The sequence below is a fragment of the Calidris pugnax genome, unplaced genomic scaffold (genome assembly GCF_001431845.1).
Source record: "Calidris pugnax isolate Ruff unplaced genomic scaffold, ASM143184v1 scaffold430, whole genome shotgun sequence".
Classification (NCBI taxonomy): domain Eukaryota; kingdom Metazoa; phylum Chordata; class Aves; order Charadriiformes; family Scolopacidae; genus Calidris; species Calidris pugnax.
Window position 1 is genome coordinate 30048 of NW_015091132.1, and position 17854 is coordinate 47901.

General features: G+C 48.5%; 2 protein-coding genes across 2 annotated transcripts; both read left to right on the forward strand.

Annotated features, from left to right (window-relative positions):
* The first annotated feature begins 11129 nt into the window (after window positions 1–11129).
* On the forward strand, window positions 11130–15423 carry LOC106897702 (protocadherin gamma-A3-like). Its single transcript, XM_014958501.1, is given in 3 exon segments — window positions 11130–13577; window positions 15287–15363; window positions 15411–15423. Coding segments are annotated over 3 exon segments (2538 nt in total).
* Window positions 15424–16572: 1149 nt separating this feature from the next.
* LOC106897703 (protocadherin gamma-B5-like) lies at window positions 16573–17850 on the forward strand (the record flags this gene model as incomplete). Its single annotated transcript, XM_014958502.1, has 1 exon — window positions 16573–17850. A coding segment is annotated over exon 1 (1278 nt), but the record flags the coding sequence as incomplete, so codon positions are not given.
* Between the last annotated feature and the right edge of the window lie 4 nt (window positions 17851–17854).

Genomic DNA, 17854 nt, shown 5'->3' on the forward strand with positions numbered 1-17854 from the left:
CACTGAGCTTCTGGTTTTCACAGGGCCCAGTTAGACCCAGGTAAGGGGAAACTGGCCCCTACCCTACGAGAGGCCCGTGGGTATGCAAATGCCTCTGCAAACCACTGAGGTGGGCGGATTGACTTTTCCAACTCTCTCAACATCTCCAGCTGCAGATGGCAACTCTGAGGTGTTCGGGTACACATTTTGATTCTAAATGTTTTTGGGGATGGATGGCACAACAACAGCATATATATTCCTTTGGGGAAGTGTTTGGGGGACTGCTAGGAGATGGGTAATTACCAGAATAATACTACTACCAGGGAGAGGATTCACCCTCAGGAAATGCAGAGGACTACAGCTGTGCCTTCCTTAAAGGCCCTCACAAGAAGGTAAGTCCTGAGGACATTCTGGTGCAGTGATGCTGACCAGAAGGCTGTTGTACATTAAGAATTGAGTGATCTACCATCCAGTTAATCTGGAAAGGCATAGGCCTTCCTGTGCCTGCATGTGCTGCATAAATCCCTGAACAACAGGAAGAACTCAGCCAGCTCATTGGGGAACTGATGGAGGAGAGGTGGTTATTGTGGGCATGCAAGAATCACTGCTTGGAAAATGCTGGGCTTTGGGTTCTGGTCTGGTGGTATATTAATGGTGTTTTGCATATTCCTCTATTTGTATTATTGTTATTGTTTTCCCCTTTCTGTTCGGTTCTGTTAAACTGCCTTTACCTCAACCCACAAGTTTTGTCCTTTTCTTCCGCTTCTTCCCCATTCCCCCTGCTGGAGGAGAGTAAGCAAAAGACTACGTGGTTCTTTGTTACCATCTGGAGCTAAACCATAATAGTCCTTTTTGGCACCCAACAAGGGGCATGAAGGGTTGAGATAATGACAGATCTGACCAGAGCATGTTAAAACGAATTTGTTATATGCATTTATTTTAATCATTAAATAGTCACTGCACAATGTTGCTTTGTTTGCTCGTATGAAAATTCTAATGTCACTGTGTTATGAATATTCTGATATCCTGTATGTACACCCCATGATGGTGTCCATCTCCTCTGGGAGAGGGATCAAGATTATAATTTTGCTGTCCTGTGTACTGTCAGTTTATGATATGATAACATCACTCTTCAGGCAGTTATGTTGATGTGTTTATGTGGCATTGATGTCCTGCTTGTACCTTGAGTACCATCTCTTGGAATTTATTAATAATTGCACCCAATCTATGGGAAAAGAAAAGGGGAGATACTTTCCCCAGCTTTTCCACCTCCTTTTTTTCATTTGGGCAGGGTACAACAGCTTTTGAGATTTTTTAATATCCTTGGGATGGTCAAACCAGCATGGTTCTATTGCTATGTATCCTGAATGTGTTTCAGGTCATGTTTAGGATTAAACAACTGTTTAAGAATACCACTCAGAGATTTGCCCCGAGGCTGGATACTCATGGGTAGCATGGCAAGTGGGAGAATATGGGTGGGTATTTAGAGAACTTCTCACCTCCAACGATTTGGAACTTCATCCCTGAACAGCTACAGGACCCTGATAAAGTGATAGAATACTTGAAGGGAAAATGCTGTGGCTGTTCCAGAGACCTACAACCTACTGGACTGTGCTGGGCCCTGGCCACTATCTACCGATCACTGCTTGATGCAATGCATCACCCTCAGGAGAAAGAGAGAGAAACCAGACTATCAGGCAGGACAGTTACCCCAGTTCCTCAGACAGGCACTGAGACAGGCACTGCAGCTATTCCAACCTCTGCACTGTGGCTACTCCAAGCTCTGCAACAGGCAGTGCAGCTGCTGAAAGCCAGGTAACAAGCACTGCAGCTGAACCAGAAAACTAGCCTGTGCAAGGATCAGGCACCCCTACACAGAAGAAGAAATACACAAAGAAATCAGTTTGCTTAATACAGGATGATGATGAACCAGGACCATCATGAGAACAGGATGAAGAGGCAGAACTGGAGATAATCATGCAGTCCCTATTCCTGAGTGAACTTTGGGATATGCAAAAGATTTGAGCCGCTATCCAGATGAGCACATTGTCACCTGGCTGCTCCGATGCTGGGATAACCAGCCTAGTAGCTTGGAACTAGAGGGTAGGGAAGCCAAGCGGCTGGGATCCCTGTCTAGGGAAGGGGGCATTGACAAGGCAATTGGGAAAAAAACACAAGCCCTCAGCCTCTGGAGCAACTCCTGTTAGGCATGAGGAAAAGGTATTCCTTCAGTGAAGACGTTGCATGTCATCCAAGCAAATGGACAACCATGACGAGAGGTATCCAGTACCTGAGGGAATTAGCCATGTAAGGGGTAGTTTATTATCACCTGGACAACACACAGTTACCCACAGACTGATGAAGTCCAATGCACGTGGCCCGTGTGGTGGAAGTTTGTACTGAGTGCACCATCATCATGGAATGCCAGTTCATTGACAGTGATGGAATTCAAAGATGAAGAAGGACCAATGGTGGATGAGGTAGCTGGCCAACTCCAGTGATAGATAATAAGAAAGTCTCTCTTCCTCCCTCATTTCAGCTGTGGAGAAACTGTCCTGGAAGGTCCAGCAACTCAAAGATCCTACTCCCCACCTGTATGGGACAGTATCTCAGCTCTTAGCAGTAGGTGTCTCTCTGCTCAAGAGACCAGACATAGAGGGTACTCACCACAATGCACCTTGTGGTTTTACCTGTGTGACCATGGAAAGGACATTAGGAAGTGGGATGGAAAACCTACCCTGACCCTAGACGCACAAGTGTATGAGTTGCAAGGACAAAAGGGAAATCTGAGAAAAGCACCTCTGCAGTTTCTAGCAGAGAGTTCCCCAGACAGAGTAGAAGGCCCTATCTTACTTCTGATCCCATCAAAGGGACTTCTAAGTCATTTTTGCAAGAAGTGAGTAGTGGATACTATGACTAAGATTACACAGGTCCTGCCTACAGCCAGGTAGAGGAAAGAGACAACCAGGTTTAATGGACTGTGTGAATTCGATGGCCTGGCACACCAGACCCAGAGGAGTATAAGGCTCTAGTAGACACCGGTGCACAGTGTATCTAATACCATCAAGCTATAAAGGGGCAGAACCCATCTGTATTTCTGGAGTGATACAGGAAACCCAACAGCTGACTGTATTGGAAGCTGAAGTGAGCCTAACTGGGAATGAGGAGTGGCAAAAGCCCCCCACTAAGACTTGCACAGAGGCCCTGTGCATCCTTGGCATAGACTGCTTCAGGAGAGGGTATTTTCAGGACCCAAAGTGGTACCAGCGGGCTTTTGGCATAGCTGCCTTGGAGACAAAGGAAATTAAACAGCTGTCTACCTTGCCTGGTCTCTCAGAGGACTGTTTGTTGTGGGGTTGCTGAAGGTTGAAGAGCAATAGATAACAATCACCACCCCAACGCTTCATTGGTGATGATATCACAATAACTGAGACCTTTTGATTCCCATCCATAAGCTGATTTATCAACTGGAGACCCAAGGAGTGATCAGAAAGACTCTCTCACCCTTAAATAGTCCCACATGACCAGTGAGAAAATCTAATGGAGCGTGGAGACTAACAGGGACTCTCATGGCCTGAATGAAGTCACACTCTCACTGAGTGTGACAGAATGTTAGAATTTCAATACAAACTGGAGTCAAAGGCAGCCAAGTGGTATGCCACAATTAATACTGCTAATGTGTTTTAATTCCTTTAACAGCAGAGCGCAGGGCTCTGTTTGCTTTCATTGTAGAGGATGCCAAGTACACCCGGAATCAACTGTCCAAGGGGTGGAAACACAGCCCCACTGGATTGATCTAGACTGTGCTGGAACAAGGTGAAGCTGTGGAACATCTGCAATACATTGACAACATCATTGTATGGGGCAACACAGCAGAAGTTTTTGAGAAAGGGAAAATATTTTAAATCCTTCTGAAAGCCACTTTTGCCATAAAACAAAGTAAGACCTGCACAGGAGGTCCAGTTTTTAGGAACAGAATGGCAAGATGGATGCTGTCAGACCCCAATGGATGTGATCAACAAAATAACTGCTATGTCTTCACCCACTAGCAACAAGGAGACACAAGCTTTCTTAGGCAGTCTATACTTTTGGAGGATGCATATCCCAAATTATAATCTGATTGTAGGCCCCCTATGTCAAGCGACCCAGAAAAAAAATGCTTTTAAATGGGGCCCTGAGCAACCACAAGCCTCTAAAAAAACTATATAGGAAATTGATCATGCAGTAGCCCTGGGCCCAGTCCAGGCAGGGCAAGATGTTAAAAATGTGTTCTGCACTGCAGCTGGCACAAATGGCCCTACCTGGAGACTTCCAGAAAGCACCAGGGCATACTTGATGTCAACCCCTAGGGTTTTGGAGTCAGGGATATAGAAGATCTGAGGCCCACTACGCTCCAACGGGAAAAGAGATGTTGGCAGCATATTAGGGGTTCAAACTGATTTGGAAGTGGTTGGCACTGAAGCACAGCTCCTCTTGGCACCTTGACTGCCAGTACTGGGCTGGATGTTCAAAGAAAAGCATCACATCACATCAAGCAACTGATGCTACATGGAGTAAGACCCCTCTACACATCAAGCAACTGATGCTACATGGAGTAAGTGGGTCACAATGGTCACACAGTGGGCTCAAATGGGAAACTCCAGTCGCCCAGGAATTCTGCCAGTGATAATGGACTGGGAGAAGGCAACCAGAGGAGGAGGTGATACATGTGGAACAGGCCCCACCATATAGATAACATAAACTATCAGAAAACTGAGAAAAAATATGTCTTGTTCACTGATGGACCCTGTTGTATAGTAGGAAAACATCAGAGGTGGAAGGCTGCTGTGTGGAGTCCCCCACGACAAGTTGCAGAAGCTGCTGAAGGACAAGATGAATTGAGCCAGTTTGTGAAGGTGAAAGCTGTCCAGCTGGCCTTAGACATTGCTGAATGAGAAAAATGGCCAATACTTTATACTGATTCATGGATGGTGGCAAATGCTCTGGGGCAGTGGTTATGGCAGTGGAAGCAGAGCAACTGGCAGCACAGAGACAAACCCACTTGGGCTGCTGCACTATGGCAAGATATTGCTGCTCAGATAGAGAATCTGGTTCTAAAAGTACATCACCTAGATGCCCACATACCCAAGAGCTGGGCCACTGAGCAACATCAAAACAATGAGCAGGTGGATCGGGCTGCTAAGATTGAAGTGGGTCAGCTGGATCTGGACTGGCAACATAAGGGTGAATTATTCATAGCTCATGACACCTCAGACCATCAAGGAAAAGATGCAACATATAGATGGGCTCATGATTAAGGGACAGACTTGAACATGGACACTATTGCACAAGTTATCCACAAATGTGAAATAAGCGCTGCAAACAAGCAGGCCAAGCAGTTAAAACCTCCCTGTTGTGGAGGACAATGGCTGAAATATAATTATGGGGCGACCCGGCAGATTGATTATATCTTGTTCCCAGAAACTGGCCAAGGTAAGTGCCATGTGCTTACAATGGTGGAAGTAACCATCAGACAGTTGGAAACACACCCTGTGCCCCATGTCAGCTCCCAGAATGCTATCTGGGGCCCTCAAAAGCAAGTCTTACAGTGGCATGGCACCCCAGAGACAACTGAGTCAGACTATGTGACTCATTTCCAAAACAGCCTCATAGACACCTGGGCCAAAGAACATGGCATTGAATGGGTCTATCACATCCCCTACCACACACCACCCTCTGGGAAGATTGAAATATACAGTGGACTGCTAAAACCTACACTGAGTGCAATGGGTTATGGGACCTTAAAACATTGGGATACACATCCAGCAAAAGCTACCTGGTTAGTTAACACCAGGGGATCTACCAGTTGAGCTGGACCTGCCCTATCAAAACTTCCACATACTCTAGAAGGTGATAAAGTCCCTGTAGTGCACATGAAGCATATTTTCAGAAAGACAGTCTGGGTTAGTCCCGCCTCAGGCAAAAGCAAACCCATTTGTGGTATTGCTTTTGCTCAAGGACCTGGGTGCACTTGGTGGGTGATGCAGAAAGATGGGGATGTTTAATGTGTAACTCATGGGGTTTTGATTTTGGGTAAGAATAACCAATAAAATAAATTGTATGATGTTAGTTGCCAAATAACCCTGTCACTGTATGTCATCATTATGACACTTACTATGTGCTGTATCAATGGAACTACTTTAAGAATCACTCAAACTAATGACAGGTGGACTTCGATGAAGCTGAATATAGTGCAGTGGTGATGGGATCAGAACTGGCTTCAGCAACTGGTGCCCAGCAACTTCCTCAAGATTGATGTCTTCAACTCAGAGACAGTGGGCACAGGCTGCACCAGGTACACCAGCCACAAGCTTCAAATACAGCATGCGACAGACCAGCAACACTCACCTTCTCTCTCACTCTGTGAGAATGTTATGACAGATAGAAGCCAAAGTCATGGATTAAATGAACTCAATGGACAGTTTAGAGTGATGGCCCATAGACTAAAGTGATATCTGTATGTGCATATATATTTGTATTTCAGAAACAGTCAGGTGGTGGTGATTAATTGAAAAGTGTAAGACCTGAGCATGACATAGATGGTACAGGACAAAGGATAGAAAATGTCCTGGTTCCAGCAGGGATAGGGTTAATTTTCACAAAGAACTTGGATGGGACACAGACAGACACCCAAACTAGTCCTAGATGGGTAGATGGGTATTCAAAACCATGCTCAGTATGTAGCTGAGGGAGGTGGCAGTGGGGGGAAGGGGAGGAAGGGAGAAAAAGAGGGGGGCAGTGGGAGGGGAGGATGCTTAGGGTGGGCTGGGCTTTGGGTTCCGGTTGCTGAGTGATGGTACATTAATCATGTTTTGTATATTCCTGTATCAGTATTACTGTTGTTTTCTTCATTCCTTTGCTGTTCTATTAAACTACCTTTATCTCAACCCATGAGTTTTGCCTTTTTCTTCCTATTCACTGCTGGGTGTGGGAGTGGCGGGGGAGGGGGGGTCGGTAATGGGAGCGGAGGTGGTGTGTGAGCAAAAGACTGTGTAGTTCTTTGTGGACAGCTGGGGCTAAACCACAACACTGTGTCTGATGCAGTTCATAACTATATGGTTAGGAGAGGAGAAGGCTGTTTCCTGTACTGGAGAGCCTGAACACACTGCTGAGCTTTCCCAAAGGGCTTGTCAGAGGTGCCCTTTAGGAAAGGTAACTTCTTAGGCCAGCTGTTGCATTAAAAGGGCCTTAGTTTTGTCCCTGAAAAAGGGACAAAACAAGGGCCTTCACTGATAACAGTTCTGTTTCAGACCAAAGGGCTCTAAGACAGATTAACATTTGCCTGTTTCAGAGCTCTGCTAAGGGCTTTCACTGAGACAATTTCACAAAGTTGAAAAGATAAAATGATTTATTGAAGTGACAGATATAATAGATTCAGAATTGCCATTGATAAATGCAGTAGCTGCAATACTGCTAACATACTATAACAATGCTAGCAAAATAAATGAATAAATGCTATCCCGGGTGTTCTTCACCAAGAGTTGAAGGCCAAATACTTACCAAGAAGGTGTTCCTGTCTTGGTAGAGGAAGAGGAGCACAGCCAATTGATTGTCTCTTCTAGGTCTCAAGTTTCTTCTCCCTCAGAGAGATATCTCTCTCCTGATACTCTCTTTAATATCCCTTATAGAATCATAGAATCATAGAATGGTTTAGGTTGGAAGGTGTTGTGGTTTTGGCTGGACTGGCCAGTCAGAATGACAGATGGCCCCTTCAAAGAGAGGAGAGGAAGAGATAAAGAGATTTAGAAGTCTAGGAAAAAACTAAACTACTTTAATGAAAATATTAATAAATAATGAAGTAATAAATAATACTAAGGATTTTTTTTTAAAGGGAAAAAACTATACAGCATATACAAATACAAAGTATATCAAGCTCTCAGGATGACTATCACATCACCAGCAGGCACAGGGAGAAGTCCCAGAGTGGATTTGACAACAGACAGGAGCTGGATTACAGATCTGGAGTCAGGAATGCACTGATGGGGATCAAAGACAAACAGACAGGGTCCTCCTTGCACATCGGCCATTGAAGAAAGAGAGTTGATTCTTTGATCCCTCATCTTTTATATTGAGCATGATGCAGATGGGATGGAATACCCTGTTGGTCAGTTTTGGGTCCTGTCTGCTCCTCCCTATGCTTTTCCACTTCCAACCCTCCAATGGGGCAAATAACCAAGTTAGCTGACCTTGGTTGTTATAGCAATAAGTATAAGCAAGACCCTCGCTGCATATCATTCCTTGGTGTAACCAGGTCTTATCACTGTGAGAGTAAACAATTTCTGAACAATATGCTGTTAATTTCAGAGTTGAGTTAGTTAGAAGAGGCCCAGCTAAAAAGTAAAATTACTGAACAGAAAATTGGTTCTGTTTTACCTCAAACCAGAACAGAAGGGACCTCGAAGGTCATCTAGTTCCAACCCCCCTGCAATGGTCAGGCACACCTCCCACTAGACCATAATGTATCATATCATATAATGTATCAGACTGTAATTTATATGCTAACCTTCCCTGATCCCTTCCCTGAGGTGCCCCTTTAGCATGATATGGGTGGAGAGTCCGGTGTTATAGTCATATATGTTTGGCATGTTCTTCTTTTAGCTCATTATCACACTTAGGGGTGTCAACTTTAATATTCATTTTATGGATAATTAAGCAAAAGGTGTCAGTCCAGGCACTGCAACCGCATTCTTCATATTCCATTCTGTAACCGCCATTTATCTTCGTATTACTGAAATTTTGAGCCAAAACAGATTGACCTTCTGCCACAAGACTCCCTCAGCTGTTTTTCACACTGACTTCTTGGCTCTCCCCCACAGAGTTCACACGGGAGATAAGCGGTCACCAGTGTTGTTAATCTCTTATGTATCACATTCCCATTCCCATACCAGATACTAGAAAGGCCTAGCAGAGGGGAATGTGTTTCTGGATCTGTTGCTCACTGACAGAAGTAAACTAGTCAGAGACATCAATATTGGAGGCAGCCTGGGCTGCAGTGATCATGTACTGGTGGAGTTCTCAGTCCTGAAAGATATGGGAAAGACAAAGAGTAAAGTCAGGACCCTGAATTTTCAGAAAGCAAAATTCCAGCTGTTCAAGTCAAAGGGACTCCCTGGCACACTGCTTTCAGGGACAAGGGAGCAGGGAAAAGAAAGGTTGAGGAAACCATACCTCCCCTGATGAACACAACTAGCAAATTGGTAACAGCAGGCTAGGAGAAGGCTGAGATATTCAACAAATTTTTGCCTCTGTCTTCACCAGCAATCTCTCTTCCCATACTTCTCAAGTGGATGGACCTCAAAGCAGGGACTGGGGGAGCAAAGTTCCTCCCACTATAATAAGAAGATTAGGTTCAAGACCACCTGAACATACATAAGAGAACTTGAACATAAAGAGTCTCTGGGACCTGATGAGATGCTTTCTGGAGTTGTGAGGGAATTGGCTGATGAAGTTGCCAAGCCACTCTCCATGATACTTCAGAAGTCACAGCAGTCAGGTAGAATCCCCAGTGACTGGAAAAAGGGAAACATTTCACCCATTTTCAAAAAGGATTGAAAAAATGACCCTGGGAACTACCAACCTGTCAGCTTCCCCTCTGTGCCTGGCAAGATGATGGAACAAATCCTCCTAGAAGCTATGCTAAGGCACATGGAGGACAAGAAGGTGATTTGAGACATGGCTTTACCAAGGTCAAGTCTTTCCTGACCAACCTAGTGGCCTCCTAGGATGGAGTGACTACATCAGTGGACAAGGGAAGAGCTACAGATGTCATCTATCTGGACTTCTGTAAGACCTTTGACATGGTCCCTAACAGCATCCTTCTCTAAATTGGACAGATATGGATCTGATGGATGGACTAGTTGATGGATAAGGAATTGGGGATGGTTGTGGTCAATGTCTCAATGTCCAGAAGAGATCAGAAACATTAGGGGTCCATATGGGCACCAGTACTATTTAATTTGTTCATCAATGACATAGAAAGTGATACCCTCAGCACATTTGCGGACGGCACCAAGCTGAGTGGTGTGGTTGACACACCTAAGGGACGGGATGCCATTCAGAGGGATAAGGAGAAGGTCTAGAAGTAGGTTCATGTGAACCTCAGAGGTTCAACAAGGCCAAGTGCCAGGTACTGCAGCTGCACTGGGGCAACCTCCAGTATCAGTACAGGCTCGGGGATGAAGGAATTGAGAACCAGCCTGTGGAGAAGGACGTGGGGGTACTAGTGGATGAAAAGCTGGACGTGAATTAGCAATATGCACTCGCAGTCCAGAAAACCAACTGTACCCTGGGCAGCATCAAACGAAATGTGGCCAACAGCTTGAAGGCAGGGCTTCTGCGTCTCTGCTCTGCTCTCAGGAGACCCCTCCTGGAGTACCGCATCCAGCTCTGGAGTCCTTGGTACAAAAAAGACATGGAGTGGGTCCAGAGGGATATGAAGATTATCAGAGGGCTGTAACACCTCTGCTATGAGGAAAGACTGTGAGAGTTGTCATTCTTCAGCTTGGAGAGGAGAAGGCTCTGAGGAGACCTTATTGTGGCCTTCCAGTACCAAAAAAAATGGCTTTCAAGGAAGTTGGAGAAAGACTTTAATCCCTGTAGTGATAAGACAAGGTCTAATGGTGGACTAGATGATCTTTAGAGGTCCCTTCCAAATCAAAACATTCCATCATTCTATGACTCTATGAAGCCATGTGGTGAGCAGAACTTGTCAGCAAGACTATCCTGAATGCATGCATGTCCCCTGAGTCCGTGAGTGCTGTTATCAGGGTTGATTGCAAGCGTGGGGCTGCAGCAAGCCCTGCTCGCTGAGCGGGGGTGGGAGCCGGCAAGGATCTTCCCAGCGCCCGAGCGCTGCAGTGTCCGTCTGCGGCTGCGAGTGTCGCTCTTGGCTCACGCTGGGCCGAAAGGAGGGCGGCGGCCGGCAGAACAAGGGCGAGCGGCGAAGGAGCCGCGGGGCTAGAAGGTGCAAGCCCGAAGCAGCGCGGTGAGAACGATCCGAGCCGGGCTGCTCGGGGGAAAGTACGGCGGGAGGAGCGCAGCGGCAGCGGTGATCTTCAGACCAGCTCCGGTGGGCGGAGGGGCGAGCGGGCGAGATGGTGCCGGCCTTCGCAATGGCCGGGAGAGGAGGTCTCCGGGGCTGGCGGGAGCGAGCCCTGCTGTGGTGCGTCCTGGTGGCGGCGTGGGAGGCGGCGTGGGGTGAGCTGCGCTACTGGGTTCCCGAGGAGATGCCGAAGGGCTCGTTCGTGGGCGACGTGGCCAAGGACCTGGCGCTGGAGCTGCCGGCGCTCCAAGACCATGGAGTTTTTGACACATGTAGGACTCAGTATTTTGTTTTGGACTTGCAAACCGGCCACTTATCTATGGAGGAGCGGGTGGAGAAAGAGGAGATTTGCGCAGCTGTTGCTAAATGTGTTCTAAATTTTGAGATTCTTGTTAAAAATCCAATGAATCTTTACAGAGGGGAGGTAGAAATACTGGATATTAATGATAATGCGCCGAGTTGCCCAGAAAGGAACAGCGTCTTGGAAATCATCGAGTATACAGCACCAGGCACGCGTTTCCCTTTAGAGAAATCTCAAGACCCCGACACCGGAGTGAACTCTTTACAGAATCACGAGTGTAGCGAAAGCAGCTATTTCACCTTGGAAGTGAAAACCGGAGACGATGGTGTGAAATATCCGGACTTACTATTGGTGAAATCTTTGGATCGGGAACAGCAGGCTGTTCATAATTTAATCCTGACAGCCACAGACAGCGGGAGTCCTGTGAAATCGGGATCGACGGCAATCTAAATCATTGTGTTAAATGGAAACGACAATGCTCCGAAATTTACTCAACCCGTTTATAAGGTGACTGTGAGGGAAGATGTGGCCGTGGGAAGTCGAGTGTTACAGGTGACAGCGAATGACAGAGAATAGGGGCCAAACGCCGAAGTGAAGTATTCCTTCTTTAAAATCTCAGAGAAGTTCGACAAGACTTTTAAGATAGATCCGGAAAGTGGAGAAATTGAGCTAACACAGAAGCTGAATTTCGAGGAACAAGAGTTTTACGAATTGGATTTGCACGCTCGGGACACAGGCGGACTCTTGTCCCACAGCAAAGTTCTCATCACAGTTGCTGATGTAAACAACCACATCCCCGCAATTGTCATTATGTCCGTGTTCAGTGCAGTACCAGAAGATACACCGCTGGGGACGGTCATTGCAATTTTCAGCGTTCAAGACAGGGACACAGGAGTGAATGGCGAGGTGCGGTGCAGCGTCACCGAGAGCCTCCCGTTCCGTCTGGAGAAGAGCTTTGAGGACTACTACCGCGTGGTGACGGCGCGGGAGCTGGACCGCGAGGAGGTGTCGGAGTACAACGTGACGGTGCGGGCGGCGGACGGCGGGTCGCCGCCGCTGCGGAGCAGCGCGGTGCTGGCGCTGCGGGTGCTGGACGTGAACGACAACGCGCCGGTGTTCGCGGAGGCGCGGTACAGCGCGCGGGTGCCCGAGAACAACGCGGCGGGCGCGCTGCTGCTGAGGGTGCGGGCGCGGGACGCGGACTGGGGCGCGAACGCGCGCGTGCGGTACCGGCTGTGGGAGGGGCGGGTGCGGGGCGCGCCGCTGTCGTCGTACGTGTCGGTGCAGGCGGAGACGGGCGCGCTGTACGCGCTGCGCTCCTTCGACTACGAGGAGGTGCGCGAGGTGGGGCTGTGGGTGGGGGCGGAGGACGGCGGCGCGCCGGCGCTGAGCAGCAACGTGTCGGTGCGGCTGGAGATCGTGGACGAGAACGACAACGCGCCGCAGGTGCTGTACCCGCCGCCGGCGCCAGCGGGCTCGGGCTCGGGCTCGGGCTGGGGCTCGGTGTCGGGGTGGTGGTCGGGCGTGGAGCTGTGGCCGCGGTCGGCGGAGCCCGGGTCGCTGGTGGCCAAGGTGGTGGCGGTGGACGCGGACGCGGGTCAGAACGCGTGGCTGTCGTACGAGCTGGCCAAGGCGACGGAGCCGGGTCTGTTCCGCGTGGGGCTGCACAGCGGCGAGGTGCGGACGGCGCGGTTGCCGCTGGCCCGCGACGCGGCGCGGCAGAGCCTGGTGGTGGTGGTGAAGGACCACGGGCGGCCGGCGCTGTCGGCCACGGCCACGCTGAGGGTGGTGCTGGGCGAGAGCGTGGCCGAGCTGCTGTCGGAGCTGGGCAGCGCGGCGGCGGCGGCGCCGGGCGAGCCGGGCGGCAGCCTGACGCGCTGGCTGGTGCTGGCCGTGGCGGCCGTCTCCTGCCTCTTCCTCGCCTTCCTGCTGCTGCTGCTGGCGCTGCGCCTGCGCCGCTGGCGCCGCTCGCAGCTGCCGGCGGCGGGCAGCGGCGCCTTGCGCGGCGTCCCGGCCTCGCACTTCGTGGGCATCGACGGCGTCCGCGCCTTCCTGCGCTCCTACTCGCACGAGGTCTCGCTCACCGCCGACTCGCGCAAGAGCCAGCTGCGCTTCTCGGGCGGCAGCTGCTGCGACACCCTGCCGGCCCGCCCGCCGGCTGAGTCTTCAGGTGATTTTATTCCTACGGGAGATCAAGTTAGCCAAGTTTCCTTTCAGGTACGTTAGTTCCTTTTAACCTTGTTTTGTTTACAGGGTGTACTGAATTCTTGCGGTATCCACAGACATCTCAAAGTGCATGTTTTACAGTCCTGTAAACATATTACGATGGTGGCTGGCTTGTAATTGTCACCTCCTGAACATGTACTGAGTCTGCTGCTTGTGTTTTATGTGGCATGTTCTGTACCTGCTGGGAAGAGCTCGTCTTATCCAGCTGTCTCTAAGGCTGGAAGATTCCATTGGATGTACATCTGCCCAAGGAGACTTCGGTCTCTAAGTCTTCCTCTGACACTTCCTTAATTTTTATAAGTACCCAGTTCCCAGAATTTCATTGCCATACTCTGTATTAACTTGCAAATGCTGGTTGAATTGCGCAACCTTGTACCAGAAAGTTAACATCTTTGAAGTCCTGTGTTACTTGGAAATCTGCCTTCAACAAACGAATTAACCAGTCCCACATCAGGACACCCAAACTTCTACAAATAGTTTCGCATTACATGGAGAAAGTGTTCTCTGATATTCCATCGATTTTTTTCCCACTGCTGGGCTTCGTGATTTAACATTTGGATTCGATATAAATGTAATTGTCGTTTAGTGTACAGTCATAGACAGCAAAATAAAGTATATTTACTAGAATACAGATGGGGAAAAAATTAACATAAAGTACAATTCATCACAATCTGTTTATCCTACGCCTAATTTCAGAACATAAGTTAACCTCAGAATATAAAATATTTTACTCGTCGGTTTCCTTATAATATGAAAACATTTTTTTCCTGCCGAACACGCCATTCTATTTTGAAAGCACATCTACCAAACAGGCTGTCTTGGAAGAGGCCTGCCTGATTTCCTCCATTACTGACCTTTCATCTTGGACTGAACAGGTTTTAGGACTTCAGGAATATAATTGAAAATAATAATGTTACCCTACTATTTATTATTCAGCTATTTAAGCCGGTGATACATTTTATCGTTTCATTTTAAACAAAATAAACTAGTGGCTCATAAAAATGGCTGTTTTCAAGTTGAGAGAAAATAATGCTGGAAGGTTCCCACTGTAGGTCTGCACAGGTGTTTGGGGTTTTTTTGTGCTGATCCTACATCTTGCCAAAATGCTCTGACTTTGTACTGGTGTGTACTATGTGTGGTGGGAATGTAAGCTGAGGTACAATCTTCTGTTTCACATGAACTAACGGTGTGATCGTTACCCTTTTCTGCTGCCATCCATCAGACACAAATTCACATGCATGTGTGCTTCCCTTTCTGATGCAGGCTGGTTCTTAGCTGTGTCCTCTTGGGATTTCACTGTGCTGTCGCCCACAAACTTGGGTACAAGGGAGAAGAGAAAATCCTGGAACTAGAAGACATCAACCTCTGCTTGAAAGCAGCTATTTGGAGGGTGTTTCGTTGTGTGAAGGTGTATGAAAATGTGTCTGGGTTGTGATACGCAATTCTCGCTAGATATAGGAGGCAGTGAATTGACCCCAACATGTTTCCCCCGTCCCTGTATAAATAGTCACATCCTTCTCTCCACTTCGCATACGCCTGCTTTCTACTTTTTGATTCCTGAAACACTACAAATTCAAACCAATTTCTCCTGATAGCTTGCTAATTTGTTACCGTCAGCTGTGTATAGGTGCAGCTGGAGGAAAAGATATTAACCTCCACTGGATAAATGGCTAGGACATATTTTCTAACGACACCTTAAGGAGAAAGGGGACGAGGTCTTCACATTGGCATCTACAGAAACTCAGCGTTGGTGTATACGCGAGAGCTACTCCTCCAGGTAGGTGGTGTGGAGGGTTTTCTAACCGTTTTGTGTCTTCCGTATAGGTGCCTGTGGTGATACACCATTCCTTCAAGTCTTTGGGGTTGTTTTGGGGTTTTTTGTTTGGTTGTTTGCTTTTTGTTTTGGTTTTTTTCCTTCAAAATAAGAGAGCCAAGGTTTTAATATACAGGTGAGATGCAACTTTGTTTTGGTTTTTTCCTTCAAAATAAAAGACCCAAGGTTTTAATATACAGGTGAGATGCAACGGCTTTTCGTGAGGATAGGATCTATCTGTTTTCTCTTTTCTTGTTCAAGCAACAGTAACCACAGTCGACATTTGCCAGAAATTGTTCTTAAAGTTTGAGACCCGCTGCAGTAACAGACGGCTTAGGAGATGAGGCCGTGGTTTGTCAAAGACACAGACAAAAGGAATTCAGTGTTGGGTTGTATGGCACTGATACGGTGATGCCGGGTTTTGCATGTCGAAAAATATGGGATCCGGTGGTGGTGTGCCTGCTGTGGTTTCCTCAGTGGCTGGGGTTCCCGGCTCTGCTCGTCCATCAGCGACCTCCGTTCAAAGTGGAAAAGATGAGTGCTAGATCGGCATCGATCAATTATCGAAAATAAAACCACTATCTACGAGCTGCATTCGTTCCCGTCCTGCCGTTTCTCTCACAGTGGGGGACACGGCCGAGCCCTCACATTAGAGACCAGTGAGATCACTGTGGGGCAGAGACAGTGTTCCTGCCCCACATCCTCAGAGCAACGGGGGAGGGTTTTACTTGCAGAATACTTGCAAATTTAAGAAATTCTGACAATGGGAATTCCTAGATGCACCGTTTCGACACAGATACAAGTTTTCTGTTTCGCGCTACTGATAACGGCTGCACTTTACATACCCTTGTGTGAGCGCGATTTAAGGACGTGCACAGCAGGACCTTCAGACTGTTGTTCTCTTCTCGGACGCTGCTGTTCCCAGGCACGGACTCAGGGTGTCGCTGTTGGCCAAGGCGGAGAAGCTGCTTCGCCACCGCCTCCACCCCGGCCTCGGCGCCCGCGCAGCGTCACTCCAGGCGGAGCAGAGCAGAGAGAGAAGAGCAGGAACTGCCCGATTCATCCTGTCCTCCGACCAGCAATATATTTATTTCTCTCAGGTGCGGATTCAGCTGCTCGGAAAGCCTAATTTAAAATCGTCTGTAGAATAGGCGTCATCACGGTAGAGAATGGATGTCCGACCGGCAGCGCAGGGCCGATCAGCCGCCGGGCGGGTCGCGCTGTTGGCCGTGCTGCTGGGCTTGTGCTGCCGGGCGGCGGAGTCGTCGCTACGCCATCCCCGAGGAGCTGGGCAGAGGGTCGCTGGTGGGGCCGCTGGCGCGGGACCTGGGGCTGAGCCCGGCGGAGCTGCCGGCGCGCAAGCTGCGGATAGTGTCTGGTGACGAAAAGCAATACTTCACCCTCGGGGAAGATAATACAAATCTACGGGTAAACGGGAGGATCGACCGAGAGGGGATCTGCGGGGCCGTGTCGCCCTGTGTCCTCAGTTTGGAGGCAGTCGTGGAAAATCCTTTCAATATATTTCATGTGAGCGTTACTATCGAGGATATCAATGACAACGCGCCGCAGTTTGACAGAGAATTTGTTGCCATAGAAATGATCGAGTCCACTCCTCCTGGGGCCAGGTTCCCACTGGGCAATGGCAAAGACCCTGACATTGGTGTGAACTCATTACAAAACTACCAACTAACCCCAAACCCGCTCTTCTCCCTTGTAGTGAGGGAGAGTCCTGATGGGACGAAACATGCGGAACTGGTATTGGAGAAGAGCTTAGATCGAGAAAAACAGAGAAATCACCAATTAGTACTGACAGCGGTGGATGGCGGGGATCCAGTACGATCCGGGACTGCACAGATTAAGATTAACGTGACCGACGCAAATGACAACCCTCCGGTGTTCACCAACGAGATCTACAAGGTTCGACTGTTGGAAAACCTGCCAGAAGGCACCATAGCTTTTCAGGTGAAAGCTACTGACCGCGACGAAGGCATTAATGCCGAAATTACCTACTCGTTCAGTGACATCACAAACAGTGCTCGCCAGCTCTTCACTCTGAACTCCAGGTCAGGGGACGTAAAGATAACAGGTCCCTTAGACTATGAGGAAGGGAAATATTACGAAGCGAGTGTTGAAGGCAAGGACGGGGGCGGGCTGAGTGCGCACGCCAAAGTGCAAATAGACATTCTAGACGTGAATGACAATGCGCCAGCCCTTTCCCTCCTGCCTATCCTGAACCCGATACCCGAAGACTCGATCCCAAGCACAGTTGTAGCTGTGATAAATGTCCGTGACAGAGACTCGGGCGATAACGGAGAAGTGAGCTGCAACATCGACGGCGATCTGCCTTTCAGACTAGAACCGTCATCACAGAACACCTATAAACTAATAATAGCCAGTGGCCTGGACAGAGAAAAAGTCTCCGCTTACAATATCACCATCACTGCCAGGGACCGGG